The 16,002-nt window shown below is 38.4% G+C and overlaps 1 protein-coding gene across 1 annotated transcript in view; it reads right to left on the reverse strand.

Moving 5' to 3' along the window:
- Window positions 1-259: 259 nt before the first annotated feature.
- MAP3K9 (mitogen-activated protein kinase kinase kinase 9) overlaps window positions 260-16,002 on the reverse strand; it is a 55,782-nt gene continuing 40,039 nt past the window's right edge. The window contains exons 9-11 of the mRNA XM_058161935.1: window positions 14,322-14,434; window positions 12,663-13,466; window positions 260-5,778 (exon numbers count right to left, since the gene is read on the reverse strand). Coding sequence (XP_058017918.1) covers window positions 5,306-5,778; window positions 12,663-13,466; window positions 14,322-14,434 — 1,390 coding nt within the window. The 3' untranslated portion in view covers window positions 260-5,305. The remainder of the gene's footprint in view (window positions 5,779-12,662; window positions 13,467-14,321; window positions 14,435-16,002) is intronic.

Consider the following 16,002-nt stretch of genomic DNA (forward strand, 5'->3'; position numbering starts at 1 on the left):
ATTGGTGACCATAATAAAGCATTTTCAGAAATTGCCCATATTGACAGAAATCAGAATGATATAATCTTTATCTTGTCCAAATCTCTCTGAACAAATTTAGGTTTGTATTTTGTAGTATTTGGGACAGAAAATGATTGGTTTACTCATGTAGTATGATACTTTTCAATGTTTCTAAAGAATACTCTGTGAAGAAATGAAAATATCATAGTGTAATTAATGTTTAACAATTTTATTCAAGTAAGTGTGCTCTAATGTTGAGACAAGGCCTAGAATAGCATTACACTGTAATACAATGGTAATCTTAGCCATTGAACCAAGCCTGCTTGGCATCTTGGTTTACCTTTTCCCCCCAATACATTCAGGGAAAAAAAGAGAAAAGGAAATCAGCTTATTCAATTTACATTTTGTTCGCTGGCATAAAATAAATTAAAACACAATAAAGATATATACATAATACATTGACAAAACCCAAAATACAATAAATTACACCAAACGTAACCTGTCAATGTAATCCACAAGAGTAAAACAAATCAGTCACTGCTGTCAATATTTTTAAACTCCAAAGGCAACAGGCTGTAACACTTGTTAAAAAATAAAATTACTCTCCCACCCTTTTCCTAATTTGCCGCTGAGTACAAACAAAAAGGCAAACTTCCACATCATTTAACCACTATCACAAAATGAAGAACACAGAGTGTTTAGCATACAAAAACTTGTAACAATGAACTGGGGACAAAAACATACCTTCCTTGTACTACAGCCTTTACAGCAAGATTTTAACAAACATCATATTGGGACAGAAACCCCAATGGATTTTATCATGCCAGACTGAATGAGAAGAAACCAAGGATCCAACTTCCTCTATACGTTGCCACGCAAAACACTTGTTATGTGTACCTAAACTAACATCAACCTAAAATGGCCGCATTCCAAACCAGGGCATGCAAGACCACAGGAGCTAACCTGTGAAATACATCAGACATGTACAATTATTCCACGTGAGCAGTCTTTCAAGAAGACCAAACCATACCCAATCAAGAGAGAGAGAAAAGAAGGAGCCAGAGATGACTGATTATGATTACAGCAGGTAGATTTTGGCCCAACTACACTTCTAAATTTCAGCAGATATAGATTGAAGGGAGTCAATTTGATAAGCAACCTTGCCCCCCTCACACACACATACACGTTACATACAGTTAGAGGTGGTAAGATATAAAAGAAGAAACAGATTACTTACCTGTAATATTCTTGAAGTTGTCAAATGCACAATCAATATATAGTCTGCAACTGTGCACAGCAATCTTCGAAACTTTTTGTACCAAACTTGTGCGTGTGTGCGCGTGTGTGATGACGGCAGCGATAAACAATCAAAGTATATCCATTAAAGATATTTAATCTCAGATTTGGAGAGCAAACAAACATTTAAATAATACTGATACATTACAGTGTGCTAAAATTCTGCTATTTTATAGGGTAATAAGTTGACCACACTCTATCTTTACAGAAAAGAAATAGTTTGCTCATAGGTATGGAATATGAAAGATTCATGTGGAAAACATGGATAGCCTATATGCCCAATCATGATATAGAATACCAGCTTTAGCACATTGTGACAAGCCATAATTTAGTTGGCTTATGATGCCACAAATTCCAGTTTGTTTGCTTTTTGTAAAGAAGGATGTATATGTGAAAAGTTCTCTCTAGCCCAGGGGTCTCCAACCTTGGCAACTTTAAGCCTGGAGGACTTCAACTCCCAGAATCCCCCAGCTGGCTGGGGAATTCTGGGAGTTGAAGTCTTATAGGCTTAAAGTTGCCCTGCTCTAGCCAGCATACAGCATTTTCTCAGATGGACAGCTTGATAACAAGTCCATTTTTCCTGACATGAAAATATAGATATTAATAATTTGCATATTCATAAACGGAAGTTGTGCAAATAATTTTGGAATTTTCCCCAAGCAAAATGCAATACATGGTGGAGTTGGGGATATGTGTGTGTGTATGTATGTACATGTACATATACATGTATGTCTATGTCTCTCTCTCTATGTGTGTACGCATGCATGTGTTAATATTGTGTTGAAGTGCTGAAAAGCTAATGGTACAGAACTTCCTATGTGATATTGGTTGAAAATAGGTTTGGGAATTGGAAATAAGATTTTAAAAATTACTCCACTTTTAAAAATGTAATCTTCTTATAGAATGGTTGCCTGTCAGGTTACACTGAAATCCACTGATTTTATATATACTATAGGTAAGAACAAAGCATATGAGCCACTATGACAATCTGACTTCTTTCTTGGAAGCTTTCTCTGCTCATTCATATTTCATGGCATAGTGTTTGAAAGATGAACGTGAACTGGGGATACTGAAGTTTAAATCCAATTTAGATATATTAATCTCACTAAGAGATCTTTAATAAAATCTCACATTATCCATTATTGCAAAGATATGGGGGATGGAATGGAAGAGGACAATATACATTGCCCTGAGATTCTTGGGGGGAAAAAAGTGGAATTCAAATAAATCAATACATGAAATAATATACATGACATTTGGAAATAATTGCCTTTTGTTAAGTTTGCTATTCTTAGAGTCAATTTTTGCAATGTGCACTATAATGTTAATCATGCATTTAGAGTTTGGAGATTCTAAGAGTTTATTAACCATTCAGTTTGCCTCAGCAACAGGCCCACATGCATGTTCAGATAATTTAGGGAGTTTCTCAAAATGGCTGCCCTGAGACTTCAACAGGCTGCAACACCTCGACATTTTGAATAGTGAATCTGGAGGGTGCTTCAGTCACTTCATGAAATGTCCCACAAAATGATTTTCACAGCCCAGAATACCTGCGTTCTCCCCAAAGTTCCAATTGTTCTGTTGCACCTTCTTCATTAAAGCCATACCAAATAACGGTCATTTGTTTTAAAAAAATTGAATTGAGACAAGACCAAACATAATTATGATGAGAGCAAAGTTCAAACCACCATTAGCAGCTTAGGAATTGTCTAGCCTGGGCTGGCCAATGCTTATAACTGGAACAATATGGAGATGAAATGCTAAGCATATAAAACAGCAGTATTTGACCCTAGAAAGATGCAAGCCATTGCACCAGACTATATAAGTGTGCAAGTGTTTTTCCATGCTAATTGTTAAGATTGTATTCTCTAGGCCCAGCTAGATGAATAAACTGATATGGAACTAGTTCAAGATTTACCTAGCCTATACTTTATAACAAAGAGAAAGATTTTTTCATCATATGTAACTTTTTTTAACGTAATTGTTTACTTCTATCGAGGGCGTAAGTTCCCACTTGCACAGTAAGTCTACACTTCTGTTTCATGAGGTAGCTATTAGTACAGATGGAGAAACTGAGGCACATATGGCAAATTGATTTGCCCGATGTCATACAAGAAACTGGTGGCACAAGCAAAGTTAAGCCTGAATTGTCAGAATTCATGTTTAGATTTTAGGCAACAATGGTGCCAAAAATTTGTATAACATTCTTCACAAGTGGCCAGCTTACGGTTCAAAGTAAGGAACTGTAGCCACTCATTGTCAGACAAAAACAAGCAAACAAAAAAAAAATCAAAATAGTTACAATAGGGAGAAAACATCTCAAAATCTGAAGTTAAATATGTAGCCTAAGCGTATAGGATGAGTTAGTTTTTTCAGTTCTTTTTAAAAAACAAATATTACAAGCAGCTGAAATAAAAAATGAGAAATAGACCCAACTATATAATATGGCAATAAGAGATCAATGCATGTTGCTTGCCTTACGTGGCTAGCCAATCTGTACCAAAACTTTAGACTCCTAGTCAGAAGATTAGGTAAAAAAAGGCATGTGGAGTCAATAACTTTTTCATGAAAAATATCGCCAAAATCTGTGCAAGGAATGCAGAATTCTATATCTGTTTTTTTTTCATTGAATTATACCACTTTCTAATTGTATCCCAAATCTTCTGTAATTTTGAAGATGTAAAAGTGTTTTTACATGATTGGGCTTTGATCATGGGTCGGCAACCTTAAACACTCAAAGAGCCACAAAGGTCCTAACCAGAAGTCCCCGTTCAATTCTGGAGCTGACTGGAAGTCTGATTCCCACACCATAGGCTCCTCCTAGCATGGCGTCCTTTTTCCTCTACCTGTCCTAACTGAAAGCCCTATCAATTGTGACCAGCAATTGGGAGCCACAGCAGAGGGATGAAAGAGCCCCATGCAGCTCCACAGCCACGAGTTGCTGACCCCTGGGCTAGATCAAAGTATCAGTGTCCCACTATCAGAGCCTTCCCACTACATACATCCCACTGGTGATTCAGCCCTAATGTAACGCTGCATTCATTTATTTGCCCAACCAAAATAGCTGACTTCAGGAGCTTGAAAATAGGCAACTTTGAAACTCAGGGCTCTCTACCTCTCAACAGAAATTATTAAATATAGTTGAAAACATGCTTTATATGATGTTGGCAAGTTCATTATTTATAAGGAACCAAACCCCTCAGAGTGAGGAGGGGAGTCAAGGGGGCAAATGATAAAAGGTGTAGTAGCAACTTTGCGCCTTTTATATATGAGCTGTACTACAAGCAAATATATAAGAAGCAGAGCTTGCATAATGATGTCAAAACCCACAATGCTGTCAACTGGAAAAAAAATGAAGGCTTCCTGCAGATACCCTAGAATCCCCCATGCCTACAATATTTAGATTCAAAAGAAGTTTCATATGCATACAGAAAAGGAGAAGGACAGAAGAAGAAGAAGAAATTAGTTTACAACAGGAATGTCCCAACCTGGACAACTTTAAGACTTGTGGGCTTCAACTGCCAGAATTCAAATTGGGGAATTCTGAATGTTGTAAGTCCCCAAGTCTTAAAGTTGCCAAGATTTGACACAGCCCTAGTTTAGAGCATTGAGAGAGAAAAACAACATGAAGGGTGACAAGAGTGCTGGTGCAGGAACATTTTTACATAATTTCCTGCTCTCTAACAGTGATTAAACACCGTGTCTATTTTTGCAAATTATCATAGTATTCTTGAAAATCAAGAAGAGGGGCTTATATGTCGTCGCATTGCTTGTTGCAGTTTAACGAGGACTACAAGAAACCACAGAAAAAGTGTCAGCAACTCTGTGTAGCTCAGCCACATGCAGCTATAAAAAACGGGGTTCCCCAATACCAGTTCTGTAGTGGACCAAGAAATGCAATATGGTCTCAGCACCAACTTCCTTCTTTACCTGGCTTGAAAGTGCATTCTTAGTGCAAGAAGTAGAACTGAAGTAAAAAGGAGCTCACCAGCCCCTTGTGGATTTCATGCTAGGACCAAAATTCTTGCTTGAGTTCATATGCTGTAGATTTATGCGTTCTGAGTTCTGTTCTGCATAGCGGCACTGTGCTGTCCTGATTCTGACCTTCAACATCCATGTCCAGCAGTGTCCGTTCCTCTTCAGGCAGCCTGACACGAAAAGAAAGCAGCGTGGACTGCTCTTCAACTGTGCTGCTACTGCTGGCAAAGCAGGAATCCAGGTTACTGGGAGTTTCAGTACTGGAGCTATTAGCAGAGGATTCACCCCTAGCCTTACTTGGGGATACAAACCACCAGGGATCAACTCGCTGCCTGTTAGCTGAAGGGCGTGGCCTAGGTAGGAATTCCAAGGTCTTGGGTCTCTCCAACATGGAATCCTGTTGAGCACTATAACGCCTGGGGGTTGGAGGGAAGATGAGGTTGGGATCTGGCAGACGAGGGACTTCATTTGGACCCTGACTTGGACTGGGAGTTTTTATTATACCTATTCTCTCAGCAGGAAAAAAAATCACAAACAGAAGAAAGGAAGGGGGAGAGAGAGAAGAAAGAGAAACCAACCAGTTAGACAGCACTGATGAAATGAGGCACTGGGATCATTTAGTATATAAAGGGTGTATTAGACAGAGGGAGGATTCAGTTCACATAGGAGCTACGGTGACTGTTATGCTGACCCCAGCAAATCTGCATGGCAAATGCCAGTATAAGAAGGTTACAAGGTCACCATATTCCCAACATGCAGTGTTATGTCTCCTTCGCTGAAATTATTTTTCCAATGTGGACCACTTAGCACTAAACTTTAAAACCAATTTTATAGATGGTAAAAGTCAGAGAACAGCACCACCTATATTGAAAAGAAAAGGTTTCTGTTAGTGTTTTAGTTGGAATGGAAGACTATTTTTATGCCTCATTGCTTTAGCACTGCTTGGAACAAATTTTATTTATGAAGATACAAAACAACTTTTTGGCTACAACTCTGCGGAGATTAGCCACTGCTTTAATAAAAGCAACTTAAAACAAAAACAATAAAATAGTAACTTTTTTGTCATTAATTCTTATTGTGTCTAGAATACTATTGCTATTCTAGCATCTAGATTTCAGGGTAGCACACAGGTGTGCTATGGTTGGAAGGTGGAACTTTTGCTCAAAAGCTCATTTTTAACAGTAATTTCACAGTTCAAATGAGGCTTCCTCCAAACAAAGATGCAGTGTCTATTTACAATCGGCCTCTGTGTCTCTTGAAGTTTAAATTGTTTTTTAACTATATTTGGAAACTGACACGGTTTCTTAAGAGTAGGCATTTATTTATTTATTTATTATTTAATTATTATTTTTAATTATCTTAATTATAATTATTATCTTTAATTATTTCATTATTATCTTTAATTATCTTTGTTATTAGTATTTATTTGCGTATTATGTACATCAGCACAGTGGTGGGATTCAAGGGATTTAACAACTGGTTCTCTGCCCTAATGATTTCTTCCAACAACCAGTTTGCCAAACTGCTCAGAAAGTTAACAACTGATTCTCCCGAAGTGGTGTGAACTGGCTGAATCCCATCACTGCATCAGCAGGATATAAGTTATGTGAATGGCAGTGATTCTATCATGCATTGTTTAGAATCCTATCTGACCAAATGCATGACAGGATTGTGAAAGTTCAAAAGAAAAAAAGTGCTTTGGAAAGGCTCTTCCATTGCACTAAGTCGCATTCCTTAAGTCAAGTATGTCTTTTTCCAGGACTATTTTGCAGCGGCAAAGAACAGGTGCTGGGAAATGGCGTTATTAGTTTCATACAGCCAATGGGTGCTACCTACTACCTCCATGTTTGCTGGATCACCTTCTTCTCTTGGAAACTAAAGTGCTACACAGCAGTGGTGGGTTCCACTTACCTTTGCTACCGGTTCGGAACCAGGAACGCGCACATGTGTGTGCTTGCTTCACTCGCGTATAGTGCTTCTGCGCATGCGCAGCACCTTCTGCACCTGTGCAGAACGTCCATGATGATGTCTGGGCGGAGCCTCCTGCCACCACCACTACTGGTTTGCCCAAACTGGGACGAACCGGTAGAAACCTACCACTGCTACACGGCATATTGTATGTATGTAGTATATAATATTGGTGTAGTTTGAACTGACTTAAATCACTTAGAAAAGACAAGAAAGAAATGGAAGAGATTTAATTTCAGGTCTCTTTCAGGAGACAGGACTTTTTGATTATATCCAGATTATATTATATAATCATATATTATATCATAAATTGATTATATACAGACCATTTATTTTGAAAGTTTGTGAACTCTTTAAAGAAAGCTATTTCTTTGCAACTGTAATTAATTTAAAAAGTATTTAAAATTTTAATTAAATTAAAATTATGTTTTTAAAATAGTATTAACAGTGAAGCATACTTATTTTTTCTTTAAATGCAGGAATTATAGAACCTTCCCCCTACTTAATATACCCAGAATAACTTTAGAATAACTGAGTTATGATATTAGTTTTATGCAATGAAATGACAAACTGATAGCTAAGTGGAAAAAATAGTATTTGTGAGAAGATGAAGTTTTTATTTTATCATAACCCTTATGCTTTATTGTAATATGCATTTTAATATATATGTTAAGAAAATGGACAAAATTAGGGTGACACAGTATTATTTGCATGGGCATGGCTAGAAAGCTTCTAACTAGCTAACTATATTTGCAGCCTTAGAAATTGTAAATTGAAATAATGTCATGTTCAGTGCTGGCACAGAATTATTTATTATTATTATGGTGGAGCACACAATTAGCCAGGTGTTTAGATTGGATTTGGCATTTTTATCCACCTATCAGGTTATTTTCAAAACCTGAGATAGGCAGATATTTTTAGATGGCGTTAAAAGGTAATTGTCGTAGGATGTAAGCTGTTTCAAGTAAAGCTGTTTTTTGGAATTGACTTGTGCGATTTTGCCAATATGATTGGCATTCAAGTGGTGCTCCAGATGCTTTGGTATTGCACCCAAGGCACCTGTTACTTTTGGTAATAGTATGGTATACTAGTTTCAACATCAGATATTCTTCCATTGCCCTTTTTCCTTCTTCAGTTGTCTGATATATTTGTAAGAGTCCATGCCCACGTATTTTCCTTGTAAATAACAGTCTGTCAACATTGCTGTGTGAATAAAGGGCACGATTCATTGTCATTATTTTTCTGATCTTCCTGTCCAAGGCTGTATATCTAATAACTGGAATTTCCCAGCTGTTAATTGGCTTGATGACATTTCCTCCACTAAGTTTGGACTTTAAGATCTTCTTCACTCTCATGACGTATTCCCTTCTAACTTTCTTCCTGACTTCAGTTGGCTTGACCTTCTGAGCTTGAAGGATGCCCGTGTATTTGTAGTGATCTTCTTCATCCAGGTGCTTGAAATTATTTCCATGGAGCATCTTGATTCCTTCAGTTTTCACTATTTTTACCCTGTTGATGGTAAGGGTGGCACAAACTCCACGGCAATATCTTGGTTATATATACTGATAGTGTTTAGCAGCAATTCTATTTCAGATGCTGATTTTCCATATATTGTAGCTTCAGATCGTCCATGTAGCGCAGGTGGGATAGCTTGACAGATGTTTTTGATGTCTGATAGACATGGGCTGACTTTTTCTGTTTGAAATGGCAAACAGTAGTTGCAAAAAGTGATCTTCTTGAAAGATTTTTCTGTTGATATTTACCTCTCCCACTCTATCATTCTTGACCAGGAATTGTGTCTTGCATGGCGACATTGATCCAGGGGTGAAATCTACTTACCTTCCTTACTGGTTCGGAAGTGCATGCGCAGAAGGTAAAAAACACATTACTTCCTGTTTAAAACCAGGAAGTAAGACGCCCTGGGCGAGTGGGTGGAGCTTTGCTCCACCATCACTACCGGATCACCAAACTACCAGCCATGATTGTCGTGGTTAACGTGAGGTGGCCCCTGTCTGCGCATGTGAGGTGGCTGTCCATTGAAGCCATGGGGAGGAGGCCCAAAGTCAGGATGCTGTGGCCCACCCCACGGAGGGTGCTCGCTTATTCCAGGATGTGGCATGCGGTGCCCAGGGTGGTGGTGAGGTGGTCCAATTTCTTGAGGGAAGTCTCCCTGAGGATAGTCAAAGCGATGGGGATATGGAGGCCGTTCAAAGGGATGCCGCGGGGGGGAGTCATCCTGCATGAAGCGAGGTGGGAAGCGGTTGAAGTTATGTGGGTGAGGAGGCTGATTGAACTGAGGGTGCTGTTGGTGAGGAGGGAAAGGCCCTCTAAAGTGAGGTGGCCTCTGCATACGGAAAGGGGGTTCTCTCTGGCCCCCGGCCCATGGCGGCTGCTCATGCTGGTTGTTCCAGGGGGTTTCGAACTGATTATTCCAGGATGGGTCTGGCTGGTTGTTCCAGGGGGCTTCACGCTGATTGTTCCAGCCAGGCTCCCTTTGTTCATTCCACATCCCCTCGTGGTTACTGTTCCATGGAGGACAGTGGGGAGGACCTTGGTGGTGTGGGAATGGAGGTTGATCGGGGGGCTGCTGTTGGCCCCAAGGTGTGACAGGATGTGGCTGATCAAACCAGGGCGGCTTATTGGGAGGAATGTGATCATGAGGCCCAGGTCCACGAGGTCCAGCTGCAGCAGGATCAGGGGGCCCAGCTCCAGTGGCTTCGTATTCTGTGGAGCCTGCAAGGGGCAGCTGAGCCTTCCCTTCATCTGCTTGCGTAATGGAAGTAGCTGGAGGAGGGGCTAAGGCTGGAGGAGCTGGTTTCACCTCACTTTCCAGTGGGGGGATTTGTATCTGTGGTGGCGGCGGCTGCTGCTGCTGCTGTTGAGTGAGGCTGCTGACAAACTCCTCATGCTGCGTTTTCAAATTCTGAATCTGCTGCTGAAATGCAACCTGAATTGGCTGCACAACATTGGCATATTCTGTGATCAGAGTAGCCTGATACTGCCCGAGTCCAAGGGCTGGACTCTGGAGCTGCTGGATAATCGATTCATCAAAGTAGCCATTTTTCTCCCACAGCTGAAGGAGCCTGGCAATCTTCTGTTGTTTGTCCTCCTCCACAGCCAGGAAGCTAGTGCAGTAAATGGGCACCACCACTTTTTGCAGGGCTGCCAGGAGATCACGTTGTTGCTTCCGCTGGCAATGGTGGAGGACGTCGTTAATCAGATAGATTAAATGTAGTCGCAGCTCAAAATGATCCGGTCCGATCCGGGAGCATTTCACCCCTGCATTGATCTTTGCACAAAGTTTGTGATGTTTCTACTGATTTCTATATTTCTAGAAACTTGATTATATAATCATGTGGCAGGGGGTCAAATGCTTTCTTGTAATCAAACCTTGCAACATTCAAGTTGGACTTCCTTCTCTTGCAGTTTTCCAAAAATCATCTTCTCAATTAGGAACTGATCTTCTGTTTCTCTACTGTTCAGGTAGTTTCCTTTCTGCTCAGGTGGCAAGAGTGTGTTTTCAAGTAGATGCTGTTGGACTGCATCAACTACCATACCAGTTAGCATTTTCAAAGTTGTTGGCAGGTAGCTAATTGTCCATAATGGTGCTGCCCCTTTTGCTGAATCTTTCATTAACAAGTAAGCTTTGCTGAATTTTAACCAATCTTTAATTTCACCTCCTTGCAGTATATTAAATTGTTTGGCAATGTGTAGGTACAGACCAGTCAGCTGTTTCAACCAAAAACCATGCATTTCATTTTCATCTAGTGTTGACCAATTCTTGAGTTTCCTTGTCCTTTTCTCTATAATTTCTGCTACTCTTACAAGTTCTTTCATTTCAGCTTCTATTTTTTCTTTCCACCTTCTTTAGCCAAGCTGCATTCTTTTTTTCTTTTGTTTTTAGATTGTCCCATAGCTGCACCCAGAACTGCAATGTTTCTTTATCATTAGGTATTGAGTGATTCACTGCAGTCTCTCCACGGATGAACTGGTAGAAACATTTATGATCTGACTATAGTGTGCAATTTGTTTGTTTATATTCCACTTTTATCAATTTTACAAATAACTCAAGGCAGCAAACGTGAACCTCATGTCTGCTGATCTTCTTGGCTATGGCTATTCTTTGCTGCTTTATTATTTCCATGATTTCTTGATTTTCCTTATTTCTAGGTGATATTTTTTGATCAAGTATTCTTTGGCCTTCTTATTCTTCAGCGTCTTTTCTTTCACGTTCTAGCATTCTAGGTTGCTTGCATCTGATCTAAGCACCCTGACTTTATTTCCCAACCTGATCTTCCATTTTACTGGGTTTTAGTTGCTTTTTTTCTTGTTGCATTTAAGTTATTCAGTTAAAACTGCAGCTGTGTTATACATCAGTTGGTTTGTTTCTTGCAGTGAACTGGTGCTTATATTTGATATACAGTATTGGCATTTTTTAATACTTGTAGTAGCTGCTTCTTGGAACAAGCTTCAAAGCAGGCAACATTGTTATTTTTGTGCTGCCCAACTACTCGTTATTCTGTATTTCAGTTGTCTTATTTTATTTTTTAGTTGGAGGGTTTTGTTGTTGTTGTTGTTGTTGTTGTTGTTGTTGTTGTTGTTGTTGTTATTATTATTATTATTATTATTATTATTATTATTATTATTATTATTATTATTATTATTATTATTATATGAAGAGAACAGATTTTTGCTAAACTCATCAGTCAAAACATTTCCCAAGAAATCAAACAGTTTTGGTATTTTCACAATGTAGTTGTGCCAAAGAATGAAATAGCTTCCTTGAGATTTAACAAAATTTTAGGTGTCCACAGTAAGTCTAATATTTATCATTTGCTTTTAAGATAATATATTATCTTAATTAAGAAGCAGGAAACATATTTATGCCACAATAAAATATATGCACATTCATTCATCTGAGTAATTTTTAGTGTCGCTCGTTAGTCATATTAGCTCAGTTTGGTTAATTCACAAGGGAATTTTATCTTTTGGCAGGACATATATTTCAGGAAAATAAAGAAGCAATCTTGAGTAGAAGAAAACACTAGAAACACTAAAGAAGAGATGAAATGATAAAATAGTAATTGTAGGATTTCCTTTTAAAGCACAGAAAAGTGTGTGCAAGAAGTAAAATCATGCTAAAAGGAAGCAAAATAGGAATGGAAGTTAGACCCAGAAGCTACAAGAAAAAGATAAACCTCTAGTTTGAGGAAAGATGAAAAGAGATTGGATAAAGGTTTCCTTCTTTCCTTCAGCATCTCTTGTGAGTCTTCTCTACTGCTCCAACTGTCTGCACAAAAATAGCTTATTTTTGCCCTTCGATCTTACTTCAAAATCAACAATTGTTGCAGAAATGCAGTGGCAGGGACATTTATGTTCTCACTTCATATGGAATATAAAAATGAAGAAGGAAAACCTACCTGTTCCCAGCACTCCTGGTGGACAATTACTGGAAGAATCTCCATTAGGAACGAGATCAGCCAGTTTTATGGCACCATCCGAGGGAGTGCGCCTATGCCTCTGTTGCTGAGCTTCAGAAGAAAGAGTCACGTGTGTAGGTGTCAAAGACTGGTTGGGATTCCGTTTGAATCTCTCAACTCGGATATTAACTAGTGGGTTACTAACTACTGGCAAGGGAGCCTTCACTGTCACAGGGCTAACAGGCATCTCGTATACCACAATTTCATCACTGTCTGAATGAAGCAAAGAACGGGTGGAGTTACATTCAGAAATTGAAGACAAAGAGAGTAGAGTCAGAGAACTGGATGGTTCACCTAACAAGAATGTGGGTTCTTCTTTCTTGAAGATTTTCCTTGAAGGTGGGCTAGTACTCCTCCGAGATAGACCAGCCCGTTGGAAGATACTTTCCCGTTTCTTTTTCTCTTCCTTGGACATGTCCTGATCTTCCTGGGCTAGCAGCTGGCACTTGCCAGCCTCCAAAAGATCAAAACCTAGGCCAGCAGCAGCCAACACAGCCCCACAGCCTAGAAAGGCCAACTGACATTGTTTATACTGGGAGCCACCACGTTTGAGGCTGTTGGTGGGAGTGAGCTGAGGAGTGCTTGTGCAAGAGTTCACTGGAGTAATCTCTTCATTTGGATCGCTCGAATGGGTATCCCAGTCATCATTCTTTTGAAACGGGATGCAGAGGTATGATTGGTTAAATCCAGGAGATTGCTGCAACTTGCTCTCTGTATCGTTCAAAGAATCGTTGTCTTCATTGTCTGAAATACAGATGCACACACACACACACACACACAATTTTTTAATATTGATATAATAAATACGTATTGGTTAACTTTGCATGTGTGCGTATCTTGAAACATGGTAAAACTATAGAAATCTGAATTTTAATTTTAATAAGAATACAAAATATTGGAATACTCTTCATTCAAGGAAGCACTTCAAAAGCTACCTTTGAATTGATAAATCCTCTTATTCTTTCTTATGCAACTATACTGACTCATGTATCTTTTAAAAGACAACAGTTCTAAGAAAGTTGTATTTTGCAGGCGATTATCTAGGATAGAGGGGATGTTCACATGTTATAGATAAGGCTGAATTCCCTGCAGTGAATCAAAACTATGATACATTGTGTTAATTGATCCAAGTTTGTTGAGAGGGGCTTAGGAACACACACAACCTGGTGTTTCCACTTCATTTCCTGGAATGAAACGAATAATAATGAATGCTATTTTGGCAAACTCCAGATTTGATTTAAAATTATATCTACAGGATTGTCACTAAAATATAGCCTCTAAACTGGAAAAGGGAACTAACATCTGAAATCATATGCTCTTAAAATGTTTATTTGAAATTAGTTTAATTTCTGTGCCCAATTCAGAGGCTTTGATCAATTTTTTCCCCCAAGGACCCCAAATTTTTAACAAGTGTGACAGTTCTGGGGGAATGGGGGAGCTAAATATGTCCCAACTTGGCCATTGAGGTAAACAGACTTGCTAAGGGGAGCCTTAAAAAAATCATTAGAGATATTTGAGAGGCTTTTGTTTCTTTATCACAAATATGAAATAAAGCAACATGCTATTCATTTAATACATTTAATTTAACATGTACTTTACCCATCTCTATTAGGCTTGCAAACCCAGGAAAAGGGACTATTGTTCGCTGGAATTTTCCAAGGTTTGGAGCACTAGATGACCACTGTCTAGCGCCATCTGCCAGGGACTTTAGGCTAAAATATAGAGAAGAAAAACTAAATAAATGCAGGAGCTTGCTTGCTTTCTATTGTCCATTTTGACACTCTATAGATTAAACATTAAAATTACTTGACATTCTAAAGAATATACATTAAAAATGAAATTCATCTCAGTTACTAATTTGAATTTATGAGATTTTCCCTAGCACATAACCCCTGAAACAATCTACAGTTATGAGAACAAAACGATTAGCAAAATTCAACAATACAATACAGTAGAATACAGTACAGTACAATACAATACACTAAAACCTCAACATAATTAATTTGTTAATAAAACCCAATGTAATTTTTATTTCAGTCAACCAGCATTTATGATGATGATGATGATGATAATGATATCACTTATTCAAGATTTTGGAATGCCTAAACAAATTAAAAAGTCTACCTGAGACCAAAAAAAAAAAAGAATGGCTCTAAGCTAAAAGTGAGAAAGAAATGTTACTATGCATTTCTATATATAGGGAAAGAATATGATAAAGTGAACAGGCCAAAATTTTGGAACATTTTATGGAGTGTGGAGTTTAAAGTCCACATCCAGATAAGCAGGGATTAGCACCAGTTAAGCAATCAAGCAAAAAGCAATACCCTAATCAAGAAATGACACGGAGAAAACCTCACCCTTACCAGCTCTGGAATGGCAAGCTACTGTATATAAATAGGGAACAAATCCCACACTCACTAGCATGGATGGTATTATCTAGTAAGGTAATGAAATGTCTGCATGAAAAAAAACCAAGCTCAAAAAGTACCAAGGAGTCCACAAATCATGTTGGCTGAGAATCTGAATGATTTGTAGCAAAAGATTATATCATGCAGTGAAGACCATGGAACTGAAAATTAATATACCAAAGATCAATACAGCTTTGTTGACAAGGACAATGGACTAAAATAACAAAAATGCTTATTTATTGAATTTATAATCTGCCTTTTCACTAAATAAGTGAATTTATGGTTACTAATAAGATTTAAAAAATAAACTGGTAATTTAAAAATATTTTGAAGACACAATTAAAATGCAAATTAATACCTGAATGATTGCACCCACCTACTTGAGCAGCCAAATCAGCTGACATGTCAAAAGTGACTGATATTCCATAGTAATCATCAAACTACTTACTAAAGGATGGTGGAAAACCTTTCAGTCTTTCCTCTAGTTTCCTAGAACATTATCTATAAAGCTTCAGCAAAATCTCAGTCAATTCATTTAAAGTTACTACAGATTCTTAGAAATAATGCTAAATCCAAATGTATCTGATGGGGCATAAGGGGATAGGCAAATGGTGAATGAAACACTGTACCACTGCAACATTAGTTGTAGCCTCTTGTTTGCATCTCATGACACTACTTTGTGGAATGAGGTTTCCTCTGAGATCTCGGTGACTCCCACCCTGGTAGTATTCAAGAGGGTCTCAAGAACCTGCCTGGCTTCCAGGCATTGATCTAGGATAGTTGAAACCCTTAGTGGGTGCAAGATGTATTTGCTTTGTTGACATGTTCTGCCATATGTTGTTACATGCTTTGGGAAATGTGTTGTTTTTTAT

Source organism: Ahaetulla prasina, chromosome 1 (genome assembly GCF_028640845.1).
Source record: "Ahaetulla prasina isolate Xishuangbanna chromosome 1, ASM2864084v1, whole genome shotgun sequence".
Taxonomy (NCBI): domain Eukaryota; kingdom Metazoa; phylum Chordata; class Lepidosauria; order Squamata; family Colubridae; genus Ahaetulla; species Ahaetulla prasina.